This window comes from Doryrhamphus excisus, chromosome 18 (genome assembly GCF_030265055.1).
Source record: "Doryrhamphus excisus isolate RoL2022-K1 chromosome 18, RoL_Dexc_1.0, whole genome shotgun sequence".
In the NCBI taxonomy this organism is placed as follows: Eukaryota; Metazoa; Chordata; class Actinopteri; order Syngnathiformes; family Syngnathidae; genus Doryrhamphus; species Doryrhamphus excisus.
Genome location: NC_080483.1, coordinates 15,314,381 through 15,342,256, shown reverse-complemented (window position 1 = coordinate 15,342,256; position 27,876 = coordinate 15,314,381). Strand labels below are relative to the sequence as shown.

General features: G+C 37.0%; 3 protein-coding genes across 3 annotated transcripts; 2 read left to right on the top strand and 1 right to left on the bottom strand.

Moving 5' to 3' along the window:
• Positions 1–1,780: 1,780 nt before the first annotated feature.
• Positions 1,781–8,318, top strand: LOC131106158 (translocon-associated protein subunit alpha-like). The gene is made up of 9 exons (XM_058054966.1): positions 1,781–1,945; positions 3,681–3,799; positions 3,873–3,966; positions 4,031–4,158; positions 5,919–6,053; positions 6,230–6,306; positions 7,221–7,299; positions 7,493–7,586; positions 7,681–8,318. The coding sequence occupies exons 1-9, from the start codon at positions 1,876–1,878 to the stop codon at positions 7,743–7,745; spliced, it is 861 nt and encodes a 286-aa protein (XP_057910949.1). The 5' UTR covers positions 1,781–1,875; the 3' UTR covers positions 7,746–8,318.
• A 2,016-nt stretch (positions 8,319–10,334) lies between these two features.
• On the top strand, positions 10,335–17,247 carry LOC131106560 (neuritin-like). Its single transcript, XM_058055744.1, has 3 exons — positions 10,335–10,672; positions 12,163–12,316; positions 14,749–17,247. The coding sequence occupies exons 1-3, from the start codon at positions 10,621–10,623 to the stop codon at positions 14,981–14,983; spliced, it is 441 nt and encodes a 146-aa protein (XP_057911727.1). The 5' UTR covers positions 10,335–10,620; the 3' UTR covers positions 14,984–17,247.
• Positions 17,248–19,378: 2,131 nt separating this feature from the next.
• sys1 (SYS1 golgi trafficking protein) lies at positions 19,379–22,834 on the bottom strand. The gene is made up of 4 exons (XM_058055742.1): positions 22,682–22,834; positions 21,743–21,989; positions 21,601–21,668; positions 19,379–19,770 (listed from the first exon to the last, which is right to left on the bottom strand). Exons 2-4 carry the CDS (start codon positions 21,902–21,904, stop codon positions 19,530–19,532), a joined length of 471 nt encoding a protein of 156 aa, XP_057911725.1. The 5' UTR covers positions 21,905–21,989; positions 22,682–22,834; the 3' UTR covers positions 19,379–19,529.
• Between the last annotated feature and the right edge of the window lie 5,042 nt (positions 22,835–27,876).

Sequence of the window (27,876 nt, the reverse complement as noted above, 5' to 3'; positions counted from 1 at the left end):
AGACTTCTGAAAAAGACTGTAAGTAGTACAGGATGTGTGCTTTTTGCAGAAAACCACATACTGAGAATAGCAACATGTCAATAGCTACAGAGTGACTTTAAAGCTGCAATAACTATCAAGGAAAATAGTGACAGGTAATTATTTTGACATAAATTGTATAGAAAGTCATTTTTTACGATCAAACAGTTGGATCTTAAAGTACACATCTTGTTTCTCCAACAGACAATTCCAAAGGAGGGATTTAGCCGCTCCTTGACCTTTGCATAGACTTTCACTTTTTAAATATTCATCAGCACCCTGAAAGGAATAGCAACATGAAGTAAACCCTATACTGAAGTTCATGCATACAAGTACACTAAAAAAAAAATAAACGTTTAGCCTCAACAACAACAAAAAAATCAACGCAACAGTTTCCATTAGTCTCTCTTAGTTATGACAACTTAATTTGAAATTGCTTTGAACCAACAAACAATATTGCGTTGCACAAATTAGCTTTTCCTCTTCACTCAAAGCTTATTTTAAGTAATTCTATACTGAATAATTGTTTTCATAGGGACAAGTTTTTAAGTTCGTGACTCAAAAAATATGTTAAGTCAACTGACTTAATCATTTTATTCAAAGTAGTTTAATTTGTTGTCTACTTAGTTAAGTCATGGCAACTTGAATTTTTGTTTTAAGCTTACCAACAATAAAATTTGAGTGTATATGACATGCTAAATTAAGTTCATGTAATAGCCAACATTATTATTTGAACATAATGGCCCAAGGGTGGAATTGAACCCTGGTCTCCTAGCTGTGAGGTCTGCGCTAACCACTCGACCGACGTGCAGCCCTTCAATTGTTTTTTTTAATTAAGAATAAAAAATAAATTAAAAAACAATAAAAAAAATAATTATTAATTATTATTAAATATTAATTATTATAAATTATTAAATTATTATTATTAAATTATAAAAAAAATATTTAGAGGGGCTTAAGAAATTAAAATTATTTGGTAATGCATAATCAGTTCACAGTCCAAAAGGAGTAGGAAGAAGCAAAGCTTATTAAATGCTACCCCTCCATCTGGTACTTTTACAATCAGTAACTGTTACATTTGTTCACTTCCTGCTTTCCTAATATAGTTTAAGTTTTTTTTTTATTAAAGCTTATTAAATCCTACCCCTCCATCTGGTACTTTTACAATCAGGAACTGTTACATTTGTTCACTTCCTGCTTTCCTAATATAGTTTCCGTTTTTTTAAATTAAATTAATGATTTTTTTTGTCGCGTACCGAAGTACGAGGTGATATGACCATACAATGACATAATAACTATTTAATTTAAGTTATTTTTTATTTAAGTTATATTTTCCCTGCACTTGCCCCATCGTGTTATTATTTTATATTTGCTGTATGTTTCTATATATAGAATATATATTATATTCCCATCTTATTTCAAGCCAAACAAAGTGAATATGCTTGTGTTACCAGTACATTAACACCATTAGTTGGTCCGGTGCCTACAGTTGATGACCAGTGACGTACAAGAATGAGAGACAATGGCGATAATTCTACATCTTTATGATTCTACATCATAAGAAGCTGTAATAAGGGAATGAAAGATAGCCAATTGGAGGAGCGATCCTGACAAGTAGTTTTGAGCCAATTAAATAAAAAAAAATGCAGTAATTCCTCCAAATCGAAGCTGAAAATCAACGCTTCAATCACATTTTGATACTGTACCACATTTTGTTAGGGCTCCTCTCTCATTGGCTGCGTCGCCAAAGAAGGCGGGTTTAACCTCTCGTAACCCCGCCCCCTTACTCGACTGCTTCCCTCTTCTGTGCTGAACGCTGATGTGTTACTAAGTTCAGTCCACACAACTGCAAAAAAAATGTTCCATTTTCGATCAAAAGTGCTGCTGCTGCTCCTCCTGGCTTTCCCCTGCGGCTTGATATCTATCAGTAAGTTGGGTATTTTACACAATGTGTCGTTGTTTGTAATGTTTTAAAAGCAAATTTGAATGGCAAACTTATTGACGTGGCATATTTCTATACACGGGGAGTGGACACAATGTGACTTTTCGGTTACTTTTCTTTTTCCATCTTGAAGTTGTAAACCTGGTTGTAAATCTACATTTCTCGGGTTACATTTGCTCGCATTTATAAGACCGAAATGAATGAAAGTAATATTGTAATAATGTGACCGTTAATAAGAACCTTACTGTGAAAAACTAAATGCGTTTCCGGTTAACTTAAATAGTTTTATATTGGTCTGTTTAGCCTTGATGCGTGGATAAAGCAACACAATATTCGGCCTATATCACGCCTGCTGGGACACGTCACCATAGATAAAGTTAAATTGACGTCACAAGTCTAACTCACTCTGCTTTTCAGTAAGAAATAGCTATGTAATATGAATTACAGTAGTAATGTTATCATTTATTTTGAACATGCATACAAGTTTAACAGGGGTGTCACTAGGTTCTGAGGACAGGGGGGCTAAGCCCCCCCCCTGGAGATGCACAGGATATGAATGAATGTAGTAGACATTAAAAAAAAATCCAAAAAACAAATAAGGAACAAAAACATATAGCATATAATGTTCCCACTTTTGGACAGATTTAGTAGAGATACTCAATTGTTTTTCATTCATTCATTCATTCATTTTCTACCGCTTTTCCTCACAAGGATCGCGGGGGGTGCTGGAGCCTATCCTAGCTGTCTTCGGGCGAGAGGCGGGGTACACCCTGGACTGGTCGCCAGCCAATCACAGGGCACATATAGACAAACAACCATTCACACTCACATTCATACCTATGGGAATGTGGGAGGAAACCGGAATACCCGGAGAGAAAACCCCGAACATGCAAACTCCACACAGAGATGGCCGAGGGTGGAATTGAACCCTGGTCTCCTCGCTGTGAGGTCTGCGCTAACCACTCGATCGCCATGCAGCCCTTAAATTTTTTTAAATTAAAAATCAATAAAAAACATAAAATTATTAATTATTATTAATTATTAAATTATTAAAAATGATTTAGGGGGGCTTAAGAAATTAAAATTATTTGGTAATGCATAATCAGTTCCCAGTTCCACATGTCCAAAAGGAGTAGGAAGAAGCAAAGCTTATTAAATCCTACCCCTCCATCTGGTACTTTTTTACATTTGTTCACTTCCTGCTTTCCTAATGTAGTTTAAGTTTTTTTTTATTAATTAATTAATTTAAATTTTTTAGATTTTTTGTCCCGTACCGAAGTACGAGCTGATATGACCATACAATGACATAATAGTTATTTAATTTTATTTATAAATAATTTATAAATATAAATTATTTATTTAATTTATAAATTTATTGAATTTAATTTATAAATATAAATTATTTATTTATAAATATAATTATACAAATTATTTTAGGGGGGCTGAACCAAATAAAAAATAGGCCTAATGACGCCACTGCAGTTTAAATTAATATGCATAAAGCCTATCTGCAGTTCCATACAGTAAAAAGTCTATAAAGTTAATAAAGTACAGTTGTTAGCATCAGAAAGGTATCAATTTACCAGTATGAAAAATAAAATGGTCGCCAGTGGACGTAATGCTGTGACTTCTGGGTGAAAATCGACCGTTATTTAACGTGATGAATATACTGTAGAAATGATATTAATAACGTGAAGTTATTAATCTTACTGTTGTGCAGGCCCAGTGTTGGCTCAATCTGACTCGGATGAGTATATTGACGCTGATGCTTCCATCGATGAGGATGAGGACGATGACGAAGATGAAGCACTCGTGGAAGAAGATCAGATCCACAGCTCGGTATATAAAGGAAAATAATAATCTAGCATCGTGGTTCGGTGTGTATTCAATGTCGCGTTGTGTTCAATGTCAGGAAGGAGATGATGAAGATGACGCAGAAGGCGACGATAAAACGCTAACGTCTCACGCCGATGCCGACACGACCATCATCTTCACCACAGGAGAAGGTAAGTCTGACTTTGGATCGACTTGTCAAGGTCACGGACTCACCGATTTCTTTCAACGCATCAGAGTTCCTGGCCAATGAAATTGTGAGATTCCTGGTGGGTTTCACCAACAAGGGAAGTCAGGATTTCAACGTTCAGTCCTTGGAGGCCTCATTCCGTTACCCTCCGGACTTCCAGTTCTACATTCAGAATGTAAGTTCGTTTAGAAAGGCGACCGCTTCATTGTTTACATCCTCCCATGAATGACGTGGAGTTAAATGGCACCTTGGCTGTGTTCGAAACCGCATACTAAGTACTACATACTCCCATGACTGTACTATCCACACTCCATACTGCATACTCCATAAACCAGGGGTGGGCAAACTACGGCCCCGGGGGCCACATATGGTCCACCAAGTGTTTGAATCCGGCCCGCCAGTTGCTTTCTAAGTATTTCAACTTTTAACATAAAACAGCTGGCAACATAACTTGCAAGTCGGATGTCTTATTCCGACAAAAACAAAAACAAAACTGTAAAATTCAGTTTCGTAGTTTGCTGTGGTCTGATGTTTAATTCAAGTGCTCCTGAAAAAAAGGGACATGACACTTTTACAGATAAAATTAGACAAATAATTCAATGTGGACTGTTAGAATTATAAGCGTCAAATATTGTGTGTGTGTGTTAATTATACATTCTGCCCCCCCCTCGGAAAATTTTGTTAATTCAAAGCGGCCCGCGAGTCAAACAATTTGCCCACCCCTGCTCTAAACTCTTTAAATACATCACTTTATTGAGATTTTTTTTTAAATAAGGCGAGAAAGTGGCCGTTTAGATCCTGAGTGTGCCATGTATTTGTCCAAAATTTGGCAAAATTTAAGCTAGAAATTAAAAAATATTTAAAAATCTTAAAAAAAAAATTTTTTTAATTAAAAATTAAAATAAATATAAAATTTGTGTTTTTCCTTTAAATTAAATTACATTTAATTTAATTTAAAAAATAATTAAAATATATATATATATTTAATTAAATTAAGTCCAATTAATTAGACAAATAATTCAATGTGGACTGTTAGGATTATAAGCGTCAAATAGTGTGTGTGTTAAATATACATTATGGCCCCCCCTCGGACAATTTTGTTAACTCAAAGCGGCCCACGAGTCAAAAAGTTTGCCCACCCCTGCTCTAAATTCTTTAAATACATCACTTTATTGAGATTGTTTTTTTAAATAAGGCGAGAAAGTGGCCGATTAGATCCTGAGTGTGCCATTTATTTGTCCAAAATTTGGCAAAATTTAAGCTAGAAATTAAAAAATATTTAAAAATCTCTAAAAAATTAAAAAAAAAAAAATTAAAATAAATATAATTTTTTTTGTTTTTCCTTTAAATTAAATTACATTTAATTTAAAAAATTATATATATATATATATATATATATATATATATATATATATATATATATATATATATATATATATATATATATATATATATATTTAATTAAATTAAGTCCAATTAATTCACCGTTTGGTTCATCCTGCTGCTCAGTGTTCAGCCACGTTTTTTTGTTTTTTTTGGGGGGGTGACATCACGTCGCGTTGCATCCTGGGTAATTTGGGTATGAGTAGTAAGCTGATGATACATACTCAACATTTCTGGCTAATGCAGTATGCATCTGGGAACTTCTCACATACTCCAAAATACTTAAAGAGTTAGTATGAGTAGTTGGTAAGTATGCGGTTTCGAACACAGCCCTTGTCAGATTTATTATAAGGTATTATAGTGGGCTCTAGACCCGCATTGTATTATACTAAAAGATGTTTATTTAAAAAAAAAAAAAAAAAAAACTTTAAAAAAATGTAAAAAAACAACTCCAAATACAACAGCTTGTTTTGCTGCTTAACAAAAAAAAAAGAGCATATATTTCCTGGAATACTCACCTGAAATACTCACCTGTGAATAACGTTTGTGTAGTTCACAGCTTTGCCTCTGAACACTCTGGTTCATCCCGCCGCTCAAGCATCCTTCGAGTACTCTTTCATCCCAGCGCAGCCCATGGCGGGTCGGCCATTCGGACTTGTCATCCTCCTCAACTATCTTGACGCAGAGGTTAGAAAGCACCCTGAGACACCAAAAATGATTAAACACCACTTATAAACGTGTATTACCTCGTAAGCCTTTACGGGTATGTTATGTTCAATGAACATATCATTAACTAAGGATTCACTCTTTATCGCTCCATGATTTTCCTAACACCTTTTACGGGTTTTCCCACAATCCTTCAGGGCAACATGTTTCAGACGGCCATTTACAACCAGACTGTCACCATCACTGAGAGAGAAGAAGGACTGGATGGCGAAACGTAAGGGAGTCTTTTTCTTCTACTCTCTGTAGCTGTCATGTAAACTACTCAGAAAATATTTCCCACCTAATGCCCACTGAGACATCTCCACATTTCCCCAAACTGTTGTAGCGGGAAACTGTAAAAAGGAGGTGTGAAATTGTTGAAGGTGTTTGGATTTTTGCTGCAGGAAAATCCACATAAAGTCATTTTATTACATGAAAAAGCTGCACAGTGGATAGGTGGTTAGTGCGCGGGCCTCACAGCTAGGAGACTCGGGTTCGATTCCCCTTCTCAGGCATCTCTGTGTGGAGTTTGCATGTTTTTTTTGGGTACTCCGGTTTCTTCCCACATTCCAAAAAACATGCTAGGTTAATTAGCGACTCCAAATTGTCCATAGGTATGAATGTGAGTGTGAATGGTTGTTTGTCTATATGTGACCAGTCCAGGGTGTAGAACACAGCTGGGGTAGATTCTAGCACCCCCTGCGACCCTCGTGAGGATAAGCGGTAGAAAATGAATGAATGAAATATAATACAATATTGCAGTATACTAATTTAATTTCTATGTGAGTGTGAATGGTTGTTTGTCTATATGTGCCCTGTGATTGGCTGGTGACCAGTCCAGGGTGTAGAAGACAGCTGGGATAGGCTCCAGCACCTCTGCGACTCTCGTGAGGATAAGCGGTAGAAAATGAATGAATGAATGAATTACATGAAAAACGTACTTGGATTTTTTTTTTGCTTGTTTTTGCTCTTTTTCTTCAATTGTTGTGTAAATTTATTCAGTTACATAAATCAACCGATGCCATAAACCTAATCATTAAAATGCCTAAAATTGAGACATTTTAATCGTTTCCATTGAAGTATTGAGAAATCAAATATCTTACTTAGGAGGAGACTTTGGGGAACTTAACATTGTTGATGATTTTTCAGAGTTTTTATGTACATCTTCCTCACTGGACTGGTGGCGCTGATGCTGTTTGGAATGTACCAAGTGCTGGAGTCAAGGACGGTAGGTGTCTTAAATGAACCCGGTACATTTGAACATTCACGGTCACTCGGTGTCGGTAATTGTTGGGTGAGACAAGCACCCGGAACAACAACGCCAATAATAACATAATACATCATAATAATCATAATAGACCGTACCACTGATTTTAACACAAATGCCACAAAGGTTGTAATTATAAAGAATTGTTTTCCAGAAAAAGAGAATCCCAATAAAGATCGAGAAAGGCACCGGTGGAATGAGCGACGTGGACATCAGCTGGATCCCTCAGGAGACTCTCAACGCCATGAGTAGGTTCCCTTATATCCATTGTTTATGTTTAAGAAATCTATCTCACCAGTTCAATGCAGTGACATTAACAAATGTGCACATCGGGACTTCCAGACAAAGCTTCCCCCAAAACCTCTCCACGGAAACGAACCAAGCGGGCAGCTGGAGTGGATCAATAAAAGCCGCTTGTTGTTCCTTCAATCAACACGACGTCCGTAAGGGTTTCAAAACTCATTTCCTTGCACACGTCTCGTGTGTGTGTGTGATGGATCGCTATATTTGGACTTCAATTTGTGCCTGGCTGCTCTCGGAGCTGCTGCATTGACGCTAGCAGGACTGAATTGATGTTCATTTTAATGACTTTTTTTTTTTTTTTTTATCAGTATGAGTGTTTATGTGTGAAGTTGAACCCCAGAGAGTGAACAGGAAATGGGTAGCTTAGTGCATCTTCACATAAGAATGCCGTCAAGCCATCTTAATTGTTTTAGGATTGGATTTTTTTAACAAATAAAACACAATGTGATATTTCACAGAACCCCACAAAAAATAAATATGTCCGCAATATAGTGGGGGTTATGATACAGCTATAATTAAAACAGGTTTCTGCAGGTTGATATATGCTGGTATTGGTCTTCCTGTTACAGTATTGGAGGTCTGCAAACGAATGGGGGATAAATGCCGCAAGCTTGTAGTTTGCCTGATAATCCATAATAAACATTTTGGAAAATAATAATAAAAATGTGACACCCATTTAAAAACATTTTAAGTTGCTTACATCATTGTTTTGAATTGCATTTCATTCATTTTCTATGGCAGGGGTGGGCAAACTTTTTGACTCGCGGGCCGCATTGATATAACAAAATTTCCGGGGGGGGGGGGGGGGCAGACTATATATTTTACACGTAACAGTCCACCTGGTATTATTGTATCTGTAAAATTGTCATGCAATCTGCTATTATTATTTATTATTATATTTATATTTAAATATTTTAAAAATAATAAAATATTATAATAATTAAAATAAAATTAAAATAATAATTATTATATTATTATTATGTAAAATATGCAAATATAACAATATTATTATATATAATTATTATAATAATTAGCATTAATATAATAAATATAATAATCATAATAGTTATAATAATAATATAATAATTATTATTTTAATTTTTATTATTATTATGTGCTTGTGTCTCTTTTTTCAGAAGCACTTTGTAAACAACAGACCATGTCAAACAACGAAATTGATACAACCATCAAAAGGTTGGCTCAGGCCATGATGCCAGGTTGTATGTTGACTTTAAATTAAATACTTTGGAAAGATTGGGCGGGCCGTATTCAAACACTTGGCGGGCCGGATGTGGCCCCCGGGCCGTAGTTTGCCCACCCCTGTTCTATGGGGTGCTGGAGCCTATCCTAGCTGTCTTCTACACACTGAACTGGTCGCCAGCCAATCACAGTGAATTGCATTTCAATGTTCTTAATTTGTATTTATGGCATAAAAATGTACTCACCGATGGGCTACATGGTGGATGAGTGGATACCAACGGGATCAAGAGCTCAAACTTCGTCCCTGTGGCTTCATCATTCATTTTCCATGCTGCTTGTTCTCACTAAGATAGAGGAGATATTTATTGCAACACACAAGTATGATTGTTTACATACCCTTAGTATGGCTACAATATTGGGTCATGGGGGCGGGTTCGATTCCCCCTCTCAGGCATCTCTGTGTGGAGTTTGCATGTTCTCCAGGTACTCCGGTTTCCTCCCACATTCCAAAAACATGCTAGGTTAATTAGCGACTCCAAATTGTCCATAGGTATGAATGTGAGTGTGAATGGTTGTTTGTCTATATGTGCCCTGTGATTGGCTGGCCACCAGTCCAGGGTGTAGAAGACAGCTGGGATAGGCTCCAGCACGCCAGGGACCCTGGTGAGGATAAGCGGTATAGAAAATGGATGGATGAGGGGGGTGTAAAGGTGACTATAGGGGAGTTATGTCATATTATAAACAGGATTGCGGGGGTGCTGGAGCCTATCCCAGCTGTCCTCAGGCGGGGTACACCCTGGACTGATCGCCAGCCAATCACAGGGCACATATAGACAAACAACCATTCACACTCACATTCATACCTATGGACAATTTGGAGTCGCTAATTAACCTAGCATGTTTTTGGAATGTGGGAGGAAACCGGAGTACCCGGAGAAAACCCACGCATGCACGGGAAGAACATGCAAACTCCGGGGGTGGAATTGAACCCTGGTCTCCTAGCTGTGAGGTCTGCACGCCAACCACTCGACCACCGTGCAGCCCAACACAGTACAACATTCATTTTCTACTGCTTTTTCCTCACAAGGGTTGCGGGGGTGCTGGAGCCTATCCCAGCTGTAGTCAAACAACCATTCACCAATTAACCTAGCATGTTTTTGGAATGTGGGAGGAAACCGGAGTACCCGGAGAAAACCCACGCATGCACAAGAAGAACATGCAAACTCTGAGGGTGGAATTGAACCCTGGTCTCCTAGCTGTGAGGTCTGCACGCTATCCACTAGCCCAACACAGTACAATATGACACAAAAAAAAATCCTGACCTTTTTTGTGGCCTATTTTGAGCACCATCTTATGTATTATTTACATATCCTTCATAGAGGTGTGTATGTAAGAAGAGTGATTGTGTCATATGTTCATATGTGACGAATCAAGGTTGCTGAACGAAGCGTCTTTCTGAATAGGGAGGGAAGAGGGGCTTTATGTGGGAAAGTGTCCGGTGCTGAGAGGGGGGCGATCAGATCAGATCATCGCTCACCATCAGGGGGAGACAACGTCAGCTCGGCCGGAGCAAGGGAAGGGCTTTTCATCCACACAACCAGCTTGAGTGTTTTTTTTTTTTTCCACGGCTTTAATACTAATAACTTGTATTCAACACGAACGGCTAATTGTTTCTGCGACACTTTTAATCCGATTCATGAGCGCCGTTCGTTTGCACCGACTCATGATCGCCGCCTCGGCTGCTTTGGGCGTCCTCCGCTCGGCGTGAAATGGGATGACATGGGATTGTTCATGCCGAGCCATATCTTGAGGATCCTGGGCTTTGCCTTAGGTAAGGCGTCCACGGCGATAAGCCTTTATTGTGTTTTATATATATATATATATTGAAGTGTGACATCATGGCGGAGGGATGCTACACCAGACTTGTGGTGAATGTGAGCTAGACGGGCTGCAACGTGTCATTCGTGTCATTGTTCGTGCAAGTTTCACATTTTGGTAGATGGCTCTTTTGTAAAAACGCGATACTGTGGGCAAGTTTGAGGGTTTTTTTAAACTGTAAACAAATTACAAAATAAAAAGATGTAAGACAGATGCAATCATTATCGCCATGTCGTCTGTCTGTAGTCACAAACGAGTCTTTTTGTCCATGTATGTTTATTATTATTATTATAATTGTCACGACCATTCCGTTACATGAAGCAGCCCCACCTTTTTACAAATAAATGCTACAGAGGAAAATAATAAAAAATATTTTTCAATTATTATAATTAATATTAATATTATTATTAATAATAACTGTAATACAATTATAATAATATTATTATTAATATTATTAAATATTTATATATATTTTTTTCACTGTTTCACCAAATATTGTCTTCATTCATTCATTCATTCATTTTCTACCGCTTTTTTTTCCTCACGAGGGTCGCAGTGGTGCTGGAGCCTATCCCAGCTGTCTTAGGGCGAGAGGCGGGGTACACCCTGGACTGGTGGCCAGCCAATCACAGGGCACATATAGACAAACAACCATTCACACTCACATTCATACCTATGGACAATTTGGAGTCGCTAATTAACCTAGCATTTTTTTTTTTTGGAATGTGGGAGGAAACCGGAATACCCGGAGAAAACCCACGCATGCACGGGGAGAACATGCAAACTCCACACAGAGATGGCCGAGGGTGGAATCGAACCCTGGTCTCCTAGTTGTGAGGTCTGCACGCTAACCACTCGACTGCCGTGCCGCCCTATTGAGAATTCCCGAATGAGAATAAAATTGTACATTTACAAGAATAAGGTCGTAAATGTACGAGAAAAAACTTGTAATATTATGAGAATAAAGTTGCAATGTTACAAGAATAAAGTCATAAATTTACAAGAACGGAAAACTTTCCTTTTGCTTAAAGTGACCGTTTATTTATAACGTGGAAGCAAAACAGATTCACATGTCTATCCCTTCTCCTGTATTTTTATTTTACCTTTTATTAAATAAACACTATGGTATTTAAAGGTAAAAATCCACAAAATAAATTAGTATAAAATTATAAAAATGACAACGTGGTACTTGGGCGTGGTACAATCTGGTACTTTTACAATCAGTAACTGTTACATTTGTTCACTTCCTGCTTTCCTAATTTAAAGTTTAAAGTTTTTTTTAGGTGATATGACCATACAATGACATAATGGTTACCATAGTAACTGTCAATATAGTGATATATATATATATATATATATCACTATATGTTGATTGCTTTGCTACTACCAAATTGAAAATGCATTGATCAGGCCGTTTTTGGTCACTTTGCGTGTTGTTTTCAGTGTTCCTCCCCGTCGCCATATTGGCGGACTCTGAAGATGTAAAGTGCGAGAACGTGTATAAGGACTTCTCCGACTGCGTCCTGGAGCTGGGGGAGAGCATGGACAACTATCAGGAGAACGTGACCAGCGAGAGGGGAGTAGCGGCTGTGTGCAGGTGACATATTGCATCTTATTAGATTGTGCAGTACGCTGCAGAGTATATACATTTCAATAATCTTTGATTCATAACCGAACAGAATACTTTGACGTATGTGACAGAGGTTATCGTCCACGTGGAAGAAGACAGGAATGAATGGCGTTGAAAGGGACCGAGCCACTATTCTAAATAATTTATGACTTTATGCCGCAACAGTAATGAAATTCCGTAGACTGTTTAGTCATTGTTATTGCACTCCGCCGCCACCCCGGCATAGACGCAGCTTTTTCCACGCGAGCCTTCTGTTGAATAATTGCCACTTGCAGCATCATCTGTGATATTGTTTCTTTCTTGGATGCGGTTGCCATGGTAGTTAAAGCTCAGTCTGACTTACTGCGAGACACTGTATCCATCGCAGTGATCGTATATATATATATTTTTTTTGCTATTTATTTGTTTGAATCCAGATTAGAGTTGCAACAAACCATTACTTTAGTAATTGATTAATTGGTCGATTATTTTCTAGATTAATCGTATATATATTTTTTGCTATTCATTTGTTTGAATCCAGATTAGAGTTGCAACAAACCATGACTTTAGTAATTGATTAATTGGTTATTATTTTCTAGATTAATCGTATATATATATATATATACTATATTTTTGCTATTCATTTGTTTGAATCCAGATTAGAGTTGCAACAAACCATTACTTTAATAATTGATTAATTGGTCGATTATTTTCTAGATTAATCGTATATATATTTTTTGCTATTCATTTGTTTGAATCCAGATTAGAGTTGCAACAAACCATGACTTTAGTAATTGATTAATTGGTTATTATTTTCTAGATTAATCGTATATATATATATATATATATATATATACTATATTTTTGCTATTCATTTGTTTGAATCCAGATTAGAGTTGCAACAAACCATTACTTTAATAATTGATTAATTGGTCGATTATTTTCTAGATTAATCGTATATATTTTTTTTGCTATTCATTTGTTTGAATCCAGATTAGAGTTGCAACAAACCATGACTAGTAATTGATTAATTGGTCGATTATTTTTGAGATTAATCGTACATATATTTTTTTGCTATTCATTTGTTTGAATCCAGATTAGAGTTGCAACAAACCATTACTTTAATAATTGATTAATTGGTCGATTATTTTCTAGATTAATCGGATATATATACTATATTTTTGCTATTCATTTGTTTGAATCCAGATTAAGAGTTGCAACAAACCATTACTTTAATAATTGATTAATTGGTCGATTATTTTCTAGATTAATCGTATATATATTTTTTGCTATTCATTTGTTTGAATCCACATTAGAGTTGCAACAAACCATGACTTTAGTAATTGATTAATTGGTCGATTATTTTCTAGATTAATCGTATATATATATATTTTGCTATTTATTTGTTTGAATCCAGATTAGAGTTGCAACAAACCATTACTTTAGTAATTGATTAATTGGTCGATTATTTTCTAGATTAATCGTATATATATTTTTTGCTATTCATTTGTTTGAATCCAGATTAGAGTTGCAACAAACCATGACTTTAGTAATTGATTAATTGGTTATTATTTTCTAGATTAATCGTATATATATATATATACTATATTTTTGCTATTCATTTGTTTGAATCCAGATTAGAGTTGCAACAAACCATTACTTTAATAATTGATTAATTGGTCGATTATTTTCTAGATTAATCGTATATATTTTTTTGCTATTCATTTGTTTGAATCCAGATTAGAGTTGCAACAAACCATGACTAGTAATTGATTAATTGGTCGATTATTTTTGAGATTAATCGTACATATATTTTTTTGCTATTCATTTGTTTGAATCCAGATTAGAGTTGCAACAAACCATTACTTTAATAATTGATTAATTGGTCGATTATTTTCTAGATTAATCGTATATATATACTATATTTTTGCTATTCATTTGTTTGAATCCAGATTAGAGTTGCAACAAACCATTACTTTAATAATTGATTAATTGGTCGATTATTTTCTAGATTAACCGTATATATATTTTTTGCTATTCATTTGTTTGAATCCACATTAGAGTTGCAACAAACCATGACTTTAGTAATTGATTAATTGGTCGATTATTTTCTAGATTAATCGTATATATATATATATATATATTTTGCTATTTATTTGTTTGAATCCAGATTAGAGTTGCAACAAACCATGACTTTAATAATTGATTAATTGGTCGATTATTTTCTAGATTAATCGGATATATATATATTTTTGCTATTCATTTGTTTGAATCCAGATTAGAGTTGCAACAAACCATGACTTTAGTACTTACTGGCAAGTCAACAAAGCTACATAACAGCCAGGATGGGAGAATTTCTGAAAAAAAATGGCAGACGACCGACTGACCGCCATGATCTGATGATCCTTTATATGCCGCAGCCACTGGGAAGCTTTCCACACGTGTGCCCTGACGGCGTTGTCCGACTGCCAGCAAGAAGTCAGCTCCATCTGGGAGACGCTGAGGCAGGACTCCCAGAAGATGCGCTTTCAGGGGAGCTTGTTCGACCTGTGCAGCCCCAGCTCGTCTCCTAGCATGAGTTCGCCCGTGGCGGCGTTGACCTTGCCCCTCACCGCCATGTTGCTCACAACCGGGCCCAGATGGTCCTTCATGTAGGGGGCCGCTGAAGGGGGGTGGAAGTACTTAGGTAAGGGACACCGGGGGTTCAGTCTTCCCAAGCACAACTAAAGCCAAGGAGTATCTTAATAAGTCAATCCTACATACTAATATTATTCATATTAGTGTGATTTTTAAAAGCAATGTTAACACGTCAAAACGGTCAAAAGACTCAGCAGTTAGCTTTAGCATCCCCTGCGTCAGTACGCTGAATATGACACTGCAGCTAGCTAGTTAGCTTAGCTTTGAATATACGGTTACTACAACTTGATTTTACACTTCAACTCTATTAAGTGATGAGAACTAAAATGATAAAAACACAACAAGTCACTATACCACAAAAAAAAGAAGCTAAGTAGATTCTGTACCTTAAATTAGGATATTGCTAAGCTAGGCTAACTATCGTATGTTCAAAATCAGATATCTATGTTTGACCTAAATATACTCTTATGTCAAACATGTCCTTATTTCACAGTCATATTTTAAAGTAAGAATCAAAACATTTGTTGGCCCAAAACTTTTAAATCAATATCAGAATTCGTTTTCATTAGTTTGAATCCAGATTAGAGTTTCAACAAACCATTACTTTAGTAATTGATTAATTGGTCGATTATTTTCTAGATTAATCGTATTTTTTTTTTTGCTATTCATTTGTTTGAATCCAGATTAGAGTTGCAACGAACCATTACTTTAGTAACTGATTAATTGGTCGATTATTTTCTAGATTAATCGTATATATTTTTTTTGCTATTCATTTGTTTGAATCCAGATTAGAGCTGCAACAAACCATGACTTTAGTAACTGATTAATTGGTCGATTATTTTCTAGATTAATCGTATATATATATATATTTTTTGCTATTCATTTGTTTGAATCCAGATTAGAGCTGCAACGAACCATTACTTTAGTAATTGATTAATTGGTCGATTATTTTCTAGATTAATCGTATATATTTGTAAAAATGTAAAAAAAGTCACATTTGAGAAACTAAAATCAGGATATTTAGTTTATTTAAAAATGAAAACGATTAATTGATGATCAAAATAGTTGTCGATTAATTGGCTCATCGATCAATCATTGATTAATCATTGCAGTAAAATATTTATTCTTGACTGTTATCGCAAAATTAAAAAAGGTTGAAATAATAAATAGGTGGATATTGTAAAATACGACAATCAAATTGTTCCTTTACCGTTACCCCCCCCCCCCCCCCCCATTTGTGGTTGCTGTTTATTGCTGCTTGCTCAGACACCCAAAAGGTATCTGTGCTTTTGTGCATGTTAATGATTTTTAAATCTTTTTAATTTGCTATTTAGCTGTTTACAAGGCCAATAAGTCAAATAATACATTTTGTAACACAGGGGCATTTTTTGTTGAAAAATTAAATTTTATACTGTACTGCTCTAGAAATAGATTACAAGATGTAAATTAGAAAAATTCCAAGTTTAGCTTCTTCATTTATATATTTCACATGTGTAATCGATTAGATTTTGAGTGCTGTTTTTTTCCATATTTTCAATATAATAATCACATGATTATTTTGTTTTATTTTGCATCATTCCTAACTATTTGTTGCATCTAATCGATAAACGGTCACAAATGGTTTAAATTAGGAAATTTGCATTGATAGACCCCCAATTTGCACAGTACTAAATAGTCGTGTAGACTTGCTGGTAATGAGCAGCAGCAGCAGCAGCGTCTATTTTTAGCATCACCGTGCTGTCCATGCCAACGTTTCCAGCAAATGCTATCATTTGTTTCTCTTGCCATATAAAAATAAAATGCATGACCATTTTTTTTTTGTGAGTGTGCTGCAGATAATCCAAGATTCCGTTAATTTTTTTCTGATTTGTGCATGAAGATATAAGACTATAAAACAACCTTTTTTTTTTTTTTTTTTTTTTAACTTCATCAGCCACCTTCTCGCTCTATCGGCATGTTTGTTTCAATTCACTCGTTATTGTTAAGCAGGTGCTAGCATGATGTCATCCATTGTGTGTCTGCGGTGGTGAGAAATATCCGATTGTCCTCAAAGCATGAGCAATACGGTCATATTTTCAGAGAGGACTCCCTGTGTATTTGAAGAACGCATGAAAAATTATATTTGATAAGGGGGAATACAACTCTGAATGTATATTATAAAATAAAATGTTTTTTTTTGTGTCTGCTAAGAGGAAAAAAAAGCACATTATTTAAGAGACTGTATCAATAAGAAGCAATATATAGCAAAGTATTGTGTTTGTAATAAAGCACCAGCACTGTAAAACATACAACTATGGCTTGTCATTGCATTTCGGACTAATAATGGAAAAAGCTCGGATCTACGAGTGGTGGAAGGATGTAATCAATGAGCGAGAAATGGGTCAGAAAGAGTGATGACTTTTTTTTTTTTTTTTTTATGACTTTACAACAGAGTTTCTGTTTCCAGCCTCCCCTCCAGCAAAGTGTTGGTTCGGTAATGAGGACCATAACAAGCAGGTTTCCACTCGTCAGTGTTCTCCCATCTGTTTGTTTCCACCTGGACACTTTAAGTGTAGTAGGAGGAAAATGAAGGATCATGGCCCCCCCGAGGTGGAAGCCCTTTATAGGACTCTGACCGCATTGAAGACCTGAGAGACCCAATTATCTTCCGCCATTTGCTGACGAGCATCAGTCTCTTTTCGGTTTGTGTGTACTATGTAGTGTTATATTCATTTTTTTTAATCTCAAGAATAAGTCCATATATCAGCTTCTTTGTTTTAAAATAACATAAAATTTGAAGTAGAGTAATCCCTCGGGTCTCATGGTTAATTGGGTCCAGATCCAACCGACTGTGAAAGTGAATTCCCGAAAAGAAGAATTGCTTCTTTATAAAAGGGAATATTTCCGTAGTTAGAGCATAAAAAAAACTGTTTCTAACCTTCATAATACATTTTTTACTGTAATGCACTTTACTCTGAAATTAGCCAAAAGTATCTCCCCGCTTATAGTTAGTCCAGAACCAGAACTCTGCGGCACGGCTTTTAACAGGAACCAAAGAGGGGGAGGGGGCACATCACCCCAATTCTGGCCTCCCTGCATCACTTTAGGATTCATTCATTCATTCATTTTCTACCGCTTTTCCTCACAAGGGTCGCAGAGGGGGGGGGGGTGCTGGAGCCTATCCCAGCTGTCTTCGGGCGAGAGACAGGGTACACCCTGGACCGGTCGCCAGCCAATCACAGGGCACATATAGACAAACAACCATTCACACTCACATTCATACCTATGGACAATTTTTTGAGTCGCCAATTAACCTAGCATGTTTTTGGAATGTGGGAGGAAACCCACGCATGTACGACAAGAACATGCCAACATGGCTGAGGGTTGAATTGAACCCCGGTCTCCTAGCTGTGACGTCTATGCGCTAACCACTCGACCGCTGTGCAACCTGGATCTATTTAGTTAGATCCAAAATTTTCGGTTAAAGATCCAAAATTTTCAGTTAAAGATGTACGACTATGGTTATTTTGGCGTGGTTGCATGTTTTTGGAATGTGGGAGGAAATCGGAGAAAACCCACGCATGCACGGGGAGAACATATTTAGAGATGTGATAAAGCAAAACATGATTTAAAACTGCTTAATCAACTAATTGCTTATTGTTTCCAATCGTTCATAATCAAATAAAACAAAAATAATCAAAAATAATCACTGTGTTGACATGCCATTTGTCATTTCAAATGAAAAAAATGTATGAACATATTTGTCGACTTATTTAAAAGCTAATTAACCTAGCATGTTTTTGGAATGTGGGAGGAAACCGGAGTACCCGGAGAAAACCCACGCATGCACAGGGAGAACATGCAAACTCCGCACAGAGATGGCCGAGGGTGGAATTTAACCCTAGCTGTGAGGTCTGCGCGCTAACCACTCGACCACCGTGCCGCCCCGCTTTAGTGGTTATCACTCACTTCATAACTCTTAATTCAGATGTAGAATTTGCTACATTTAAGTATGCTAACAAGTCGTTTAGGTTGCACAGTGGTGGCGTGGTTAGTGTGCAGGCTTCACAGCTAGGAGACCAGGGTTCAATCCCACCCTCTGCCATCTCTGTGTGGACCCTTGCAAAGGGTACATATGCTTTGGAGACTTGGAATAGAAAAAAAAAAAAACAATACCGGCTGAAATGGGTTTCATCAGTTCAGGCATCGAGTCCGGATGTCTTCTGTACTCCTCCCTGGTGAGGTGTTCTGGGCATGCCCAGCTGGGAGAAGACCTGATGAAGACTTAGGACACACCGGAGGGATTTTGTCTCACATCTGGCTTGGGAACACCTTAGTGTCCTCCTGGTGGAAGAGAAAGAGGTCTGGACTTCCCTACTGAGACCGAGATCCAGATCAGCGGAAGAAAATAAAACGGAATGGAATTACAATTCCTCATAAAATTACAACTTTATTCTTTTTTTTTTTGTTTGTTTGTTTCAATGTTCACTTTTTATGAGCAGAGGAAAATCATCCTCCTGTGAGAAACGTTCCTTATGGAGTCAACTGTCCATTCATCATCAGCACGTGTCCCAAAAAAAAAAATTCAAAGATTAGACTTGGGTCCGGAATTGACTGGTATGGCCCTGAGCTCAGTCCGCATGCACAAGTACTCCCCGATTACCGCCATCAACGCCATGCAGGCCACATTGACGAGCCACCAGGACAGCGAGGAGGGAAGATGCCAATTATAAATCCAACAGCCGATTAAATGGAAGAAGTGCACAGTGACGGTGAAATCCAGGCACTGCTTCCCTCGGCGGATGAAGAACCACAGGCCCAGAGCGCTACAGCAACGATACATGAAGAAATACACAGTTAAGTATTATCAACATATGATTTTTATAGCTCTTTATCCAAGTTAAGCATGTGATCCGAACGCTAGCGTTTGATAGCGAGTCAACTCAGTGAATAACCAGAGCTTGTTAGCCGCCTGTCGCTAGAGAATAATGGCAATTAAAGAGAGAAGAAGACTGTCAATGGAGGTGGAAGTAATCAATGTGTTATAACAGTCAATTTAATTGCAAATGTTGATCCGAAATCAGAGAACATGTATGCAAAAGTGGACTAAAAGCACTCTGTTTACACCCAATGTACAAAAATCACAGTCTACGCCACCAAGAAAAGAGGTTACCGTATTTTCCGCACTATAAGGCACACCTAAAATCTGATTTTTTTTTTTAAAAAGCCGACTATGCGCCTTATAATCCGGTGCGCCTTATATATGGATCAATATTGAGCCGCGACAGGTCTCGCAACTTACGGTAAGCAGCCACCGACTCCATTTTTCCCGTAGAAGAAGTGCGCTGTGCATACTGGGAAATATTAAACGACGATTCACTTTCATTTGTGCGTTTGTATAAAGACCCTGAAATTGCATAACGTAACTACAGCCTCTACTGTAGCGCCTTATAATGCGGTGCGCCTTATGTATGGAAAAAGTTTATATCATTCATTGAAGGTGCGCCTTATAACACGGTGCGCCGTATAGTGCGGAAAATACGGTAATTTTTTTTTTCAACCTACTTAGCATGGTTTGGAGGTCCAGGAATTAGACACGTTAGCATATGCTGCCGTATTGCGCCTGTTGTGAGATCATTTAAACTTGCAATAAAAGCCTGATGCTTAAGTGGTGGTCTTACCGAACAACTACTGGCACCTAGTGACCAATGCAGAGTACTACATTCACAAGTTGTGAATGCTTCATTTAAAAATATGGACAATTTATGTAAATATGCGTATTTTGTAGCTAATCCTAGGCTGTAATCAACCACAAAACTGTGAACATTTATTCATTTATGTATGAAAAAAAAAGCTTCATTTAAAAATAAGGACAATTTTCGTAAATATGCATATTTTGTAGCTAATCCTAGGTTTAGGCTTTTTCATAAATGTATGAAAAACTGTGATAAGTTGAGCAAAAAAAAAATTGGGATGTCTGATACTGGCTTTCCGGTTTACGGGAAAACAATCGGATACCGATGTCAACCGATATTTATCGGCACCGATATTTAGATTAGATTAGATTCAACTTTATTGTTATTACTCATGTCACTGGTACAGGGCAACAAAATGCAGTTAGCATCCAGCCAGAAGTGCAATTTTATAAGTACTTTAGTATTAAGTAAATGTAGAAAAAAACTATGGACAGATCTATGTAAAAAAAAAACTATAACAGGCTATGACTATAATACAGTGAGGATATGTACAGGGATATAAATGACTATAATATGGCTATTGTAGATTATACAGATTATAAACAGTATGGATGTGACAATATATAATAACAGTAATATGTACAGTATTGCAATGAAGTGACTAGAGTACGGTTATTGCAGATTATAAAAATTATAAACAGTATGATCTATGAATATGTAATAGTGCAATATGTACAATAGTGCAATGAAGTAGTGCAATGAAGTGATGGTGGGGGGGGCATAGCTCAGCGGGGGGATGTAAGTAGTGGAAGGGGCAGAGTTCAACAAGGAGACAGCTGTTGGGAAAAAGCTGTTCCTGAACCTGGTGGTTCTTAACGGACATCCCTAAAAAAAATCTGTCATTCTCCAAATATTCACAATTATAGTCATGTTAAATAATACAATCTCATAAAGCCTTACCAGGTAAGAGAGTTCAAAACAAAAGCCATCATTGAGAGCCTCCCCTGCATTGTTGCGAAACCCAGGACCTGATAAAAGATATAAGAAAGGTGTCACGGTGCAAACAAACAAACAAAAAAACAAACATTAAAAACAAACTTACTTCATAGCTGAAAATTTGGTCAAGTGAGCGATGTGTTTCCACTAGACTGTCCACTCCTGCCAACCATAAGCCCAGAAAGCTGTAGTAGATACACTGCATCAACACTATTTGACACACAATCAGGATGGGGTCCCAGATGTAACTACGGAAGTGACTGGTCATTGTGGACTGAAAGTGCTGGTGCAGGCCCAAAGGATGCTTTCAGATGGCCCCCTGATGTGCCATCCACAGATTTTTATATCAATATCTGGAAAAACAAACACACGGTTGTAAATACAAAGAAATTCTAAACAATTCTAAACAACACAACTCCAAATTGTCCATAGGTATGAATGTGAGTGTGAATGGTTGTTTGTCTTTATGTGCCCTGTCATTGGCTGGCGACCAGTCTCGCCCGAAGACAGTTGGGATAGGCTCCAACATATGATTAGCGGCATAGAAAACGGATTGATGGATGTTAGTTACAACTGCATAGCATCACGGTAACAGATGTTTTGGTTTTCATAATAATACAACCTTTCTTGGCTGAGGCCATTCAATACATTCGTAGAAATAGTTTTCATTAGATCGCGATATACGAAGATTTTATGGTAGTTTACCGTACATTTTATAGAATTCATTATATTTTATGAAGTTTAGAGTGTGTTTATAGTGGTTTCCATAACCGTCAATCACCAATTACGACGGCTAAACACGCTATAAAATGTTAGCTAGTGGCGAATCAGCTAATCATGACGGTAACGTGTTGAATTATAAATAACAGAGTAAAACACACGTAAACAAATGCGACTGCAGCGTTCAATACGAAACAAATGACATTTAATCATGTCTTAATAGAAATACAACACGGACTATCACGACAAGTTAACGGGGCTATTTAATATGAGAACTGCCGGTATGGCGTCGCTTCAAAAACACACACAGAAGAATGGAACTAACCTGAACATTGAAGTCATTGAAGACAGTTAAGATATCGAAGGTGTCGTTTGTAAGAAGAATCCAATGTGTTTCTTATGGTGCGATAACATACAGGCCTGCGTTCCAACCAGACAAGTCTTATGAAAACACACAAGTCACTACGGTGAACCGGAAAAGTACTTGACCCGGAACAAAAACTTGTCAGTTCGCTACAGGTTTTCAAAATACAATACTTTATAGTCGGAGAGTAGGTATTTTTTGTTTTATTATACTCCATTAAGGACAGTTTCATGCCATTTTACATTATATAACATTGTTTTACATTACATAATATCGTTTTTTTTGTTTTTGGTTGACATTATTTTCTTTTTCAAGCAGGTGAATATTTATTTTGAAGTCAGATCCTTTTTTAAATTAACTTACTGTTTTTACCCAGAAGAGGGCTTGTGGGCATTTTTATACAATACAGGATATAATGTCCGAATTGGATTTTTTAAATATGCTTTTTTTATGGGGTCACTCAATTGTCAATGTGAACAAAAATCTTCCGGGAAGTGACGTACATGCGCAAACGCGTGTGTTTACGGAAGTAAAGGTTGCTCGCAATGTGTGTTCTCTTTAACCCGTTTTGTGGCAATTCCAAGGAATTTGTGCAACAGAAGTCAACGTTTTACACGTAGGAAATTAAAAAACAAACGAATCCTCTTTTCCAAAGGTATCTCCCTGTTTTTGAAAAGATTCTTTCTGAAAGAACAGATGTCGCCCTCTCTACTATCGTATAATGGTATAATCGTAAATCCTTATGTGTGATTGGCCGCATTGCTTGTCCATCAAAATATGGGCTGAGCGTGAGAACTGAGTGTGCAAAATGAAAATTACATAACAAATTAGGGAATTGGTTCTCATTGGATGGGAATCAGCCCTTCTGATTTACTAAACCAGGGGTCTCAAACTCAATTTACCTGGGGGCCACTGGAGCTAGGGTCTGGGCAAGGCTTTTATTCTGCACAAAATAAGATGAAAAATAAATAAACAAATCAAGAATAAAGAAAATCAATTAATCAGTAATAAATAAATATAATAATAATAAAACAGCAAATAATAAAAACTTAAGAAACCACATATAGTTGGTGGGTAGACAAATGATTTTTTTCAGATTAAAATGAACAAAGCATTATTAGAGCCCTGTAGACATGACAAAACACGACTATAGTCACATTTATACTCTTTTTATTTACAACATATTGCGCAACTGCAGGGTCTCGAGACACATGCTAACTCGCAAACTAGAGAGCTAGCCACCTAAACGGGTAGCCTTCGAGTTATTTCCTTTAAACTTAAATCGCCCAAAACTTACCACTTCCACACGGATAGGGAGGATAATTATTAACAGTTATTTAACCTTTAACATGAACATTAATCAAAGGTAATATTTTTTTCTGGGTACATGATACCATACAGCATCCATATCAAACTTCATATCAAGGCGGGGGCCTCAAACTGGTGTCCTGCGGGCCACATTTGGCCCGCGGGACGCATGTTTGAGACCCCTGCTTTAAGCATTTGTCACATAATTGTCCATTGCATCGTGTGCCATTTTGTGTCAAAAAAGAATATAAAATGGCGAGGGCCTAGTACAGCTCTCTGGGGAAATACAGCCTTTCCCCAACTGGTGAAGATGTTTGCGGTCCAAGTGAAGTTGCTGAAATGTGGACCACCTCCTCTCTATTATGTATCATAATAGTAACTATTCATGGAAGAATCATGGAAATGATGCAAAATGTAGGTGTAGTTATGGTTACTACTGCTAAATTCAACTGTCCAATAAGTATATCCAGTATATATAATCCAGTATAATGAAAACAAGACTAAACATGACCGGTAAGAGCCGGAGAGGAACCTGCAGGCAGAAGTCGAGCAGAGTCTGTGGAAGCTGTGCTAATTGACAAGTGGCCTCAGGTGTTTCTTGTGGCTCCGCCTAGGAATGGAGGAGCAGAAGAATCTGAAACAATAACAAAATAAAACACATAAAAGAGCACGGAGCATGACAAAAAAAAATGTCTACTCTATCAGCCAGAAATAAACTAAATTGTTGGTTATGTTAGACAAAGATATTTTATAGTTTTTATTTTCTCATGACTTTTTTTTGCGTCGTAAAAATCTGTCAAAACTACGTGAACTTGCAGGGCGTGTTTGGCAACGAGACTTACAAGTTCAAGCAATCAAATGAGTAGCTCTCGTCAGTGTAAAAAAATCTTTGGCAGCAACAGCAACTTACAGCAGATATTGTGGATATAAAAGGAAGCGTCCGGATTAAAACTGACTTTTAAAACAAAACCCATAAAGTCAACTGGACCAAGGCATATCAGGTAAATACTTAAAAATAAGAATTCAAGTGTTGTTACGATTTTGCACGGATAATGCAAATATGGAGGTGAAAGTTAGTGGATTGTGCAGATCCTAGTGTATCAATAGTTCTGCAATATTATACTACAAATGGTTATTAGTATAATGGTAATTAGCAGTCCACTAACTGCACATATTTAGCACCTCTAACTGCACCTTTTAAGTATAATATTTGAGTGATGCTTTTTATTATTCTGCAAGAAGTGGTTAAGTTGTGGGATTTTAGTAATCATATAAAAGATTATTTCAATTTCAAAGCAGTTGAAAAATTGCAAAAAAGTTACATTTTGCACTGTTCAGGAGGTTCTAAGTCGAGCTTCTAAAATAAAATAAAAAAAGAAATAGGCGTGAGACAAAAAAAGCACATTAAAGTGAAATAGGCTGAAATCTCGGGGGGAAAAAATATAATTGTGAATTATAATATGTCACATATCCAAATTTAACATGTATTCTTGCTCAAAATAAATGAAACAATTTCTGTCTAGTATTCACACTTTTATGACCCTGTGATGGCAAGCTTTCTCTCATTGAACGCAGTCGCACTGTTGACCTGGGGTTGTACACCAGGGGTCTTAAACTCAGGGCTGGGCGAGGCTGGGCCGCATCAGGTTTTCCAAAAAAACAAACGCATTTATTAAAAACTTAAATAGCCAAAAACTTACCACTTCCACACGGATAGGGAGGATAACTATTAACAGTTATTTAACCTTTAACATGAACATTAATCAAACATAATTTTTTCTGGGTACATGATACCATACAGCATCCATATCAAACTTGCGCGGGCCGCACTAACATTAAACTTTCATATCAAGGCGGGGGCCTCAAACACGCGGCCCGCGGGCCAAATGTGGCCCGCAGGACACAAGTTTGAGGTGCCTGTTTAAGACAGGCACGGGGTTACAAAACCCCCAAAAATGTCATCGGCCCAGAGCCAGAAGATCCCATTGGGTGTCCCTCAAGGTACTGGTGCATGAAATGAAGGTTGTCACTGGTGCAGAGCAGTCCAATAAATATCAGATGGTATCTCTGAGAGAAAGGTTTTAAAAACAAAAAATTGCCCTTTTTGAATTTGCACCAAACATGGAGCATTGAAAGTTGGAAGAAAACATGATGAGAAAAAATACATTTTAAATATAACATTTTATTTGTATTTTAAGGGAGTTTTTATTTTTTTATATATTTTTTTAGCGATGGTGTTAAACTTTTTATTAGCTAATGAACAGCCTATTTCGGGTTTAATGAGTATTTGCAATAATAATGTTCTTGTTTGCATTTTGAAGCTTTACTTAGAATCTCTTTAACAGTGCAAACATTCTAAAATGTTTCATCTGGTCTTAATGTTTTATTAAGCATTTCATTTACTATTTATTATTTCTAAATGTGTGAATTTTGTTCATTGTTTTTTTTATTTGGGAATTTTAGCTCAATGCATTATTTATTTTTGTTATTTTACTATCTCCCTATCATTTTTTCTTTAGTGTACTGTAGTTGCCGCACGGTGGTCGAGTGGTTAGTATGTTGGCCACATAGTGGCATCTCTGTGTGGAGTATGCATGTTCTTCCGTGGGTTTTCTCCGGGTACTCCGGTTTCCTTCCACATTTCCTGTCGTCTTCAGGAGCAAATGTCCAATGAATGATCTTTTTTTGTGCTGACTCACCCTTTGCATTTACAAACCTTTAATATATACACCTTAGGACAATGTTTTACATTATAAAGATATTTAAAATCATTTGTTCCAGTTAACCCCCCCCCCCCCAACTCTGAATGGAAAAGCCATGCAGCATAAAAGTTCAAGGTTCATTCCATGCCATGAAGTTTAACCACTCTTAGCAGTACACAGGTCATTCTTGAATCATTCCCAGAATTTCACACTAAAAGTCAGCAGCTTGTGCCCGTGGAAAGGTTTCCAGAGATTTTCCCAACTATTATTCATCTTTCCTGCATTGTCTATTTCTGGGACAGACTTATACGTAGACGTATGATGATTGGGATTCAAACCAAAGTGGCGGTATGCTGGCAGCTCATAGGAAAGCAAATGAGTCCGCATGTGGGCCTGTGCAAGAAAGTGGGCTGGCTGCATGGAGTACTAGGTAAGAATATTCATCATTTTTGCTTGTTAATATTGTTAATGTTTTTTTTTGGTTTATTACTAAACACTGTGCTTTAATGACCTTTTTTGCACAAAATACACAACCTTTTGGCCAATGGGGGACAGAAACAGGCAATTTCAGAACAATACGGTCACCTAGTGGACTCTAAAGCGTTACAAACCAAAACCATTTTAAAGTGGAAGACACCGGTTTGCCCGAGTCTCCTTGAAGGAAGCATCTCATGCTCTGGGTCATATAAGTGAAATATGTTGTTGTTGTTTCCTTTCGGGTTGCAGGAATTCTGAGCTACATGAAAAAAAAAAAAATTTTTTTTTTGGGGGGGGTCCTGGCAGTCAAGAAACTGGTTTTGTGTTTTTTACACATTTTCACCCCGGTTTCCTCCCACATTCCAAAAACATGCTAGGTTAATTGGCCACTCCAAATTGTCCATAGGTATGAATGTGAGTGTGAATGGTTGTTTGTCTATATGTGCCCTGTGATTGGCTGGCCACCAGTCCAGGGTGTACCCCGCCTCTCGCCTGAAGACAGCTGGGATAGGCTCCAGCACCCCCGCGACCCTCGTGAGGAAAAAGCGGTAGAAAATGAATGAATGAATGAATGAATGTTGTTGTTTCCTTTCGGGTTGCAGGAATTCTGAGCTACATGAAAAAAAAAAAAATTTTGGGGGGGGGGGGGGGTCCTGGCAGTCAAGGAAC

Excerpts from the sequence above, each read along its gene's own strand:
- LOC131106158 (XM_058054966.1), top strand. The coding sequence starts at position 1,876 with ATGTTCCATTTTCGATCAAAAGTGCTGCTGCTGCTCCTCCTGGCTTTC. Across the intron at positions 1,946-3,680 it reads CTGCGGCTTGATATCTATCA|GCCCAGTGTTGGCTCAATCT; the intron begins GTAAGTTGGGTA and ends ACTGTTGTGCAG. Across the intron at positions 3,967-4,030 it reads CATCTTCACCACAGGAGAAG|AGTTCCTGGCCAATGAAATT; the intron begins GTAAGTCTGACT and ends TCAACGCATCAG.
- LOC131106560 (XM_058055744.1), top strand. The coding sequence starts at position 10,621 with ATGGGATTGTTCATGCCGAGCCATATCTTGAGGATCCTGGGCTTTGCC. Across the intron at positions 10,673-12,162 it reads GATCCTGGGCTTTGCCTTAG|TGTTCCTCCCCGTCGCCATA; the intron begins GTAAGGCGTCCA and ends TGTTGTTTTCAG. Across the intron at positions 12,317-14,748 it reads GGAGTAGCGGCTGTGTGCAG|CCACTGGGAAGCTTTCCACA; the intron begins GTGACATATTGC and ends TATATGCCGCAG.
- sys1 (XM_058055742.1), bottom strand. The coding sequence starts at position 21,904 with ATGACCAGTCACTTCCGTAGTTACATCTGGGACCCCATCCTGATTGTG. Across the intron at positions 21,669-21,742 it reads ACCAAATTTTCAGCTATGAA|GTCCTGGGTTTCGCAACAAT; the intron begins GTAAGTTTGTTT and ends ATCTTTTATCAG. Across the intron at positions 19,771-21,600 it reads GTTTTGAACTCTCTTACCTG|CGCTCTGGGCCTGTGGTTCT; the intron begins GTAAGGCTTTAT and ends TCGTTGCTGTAG.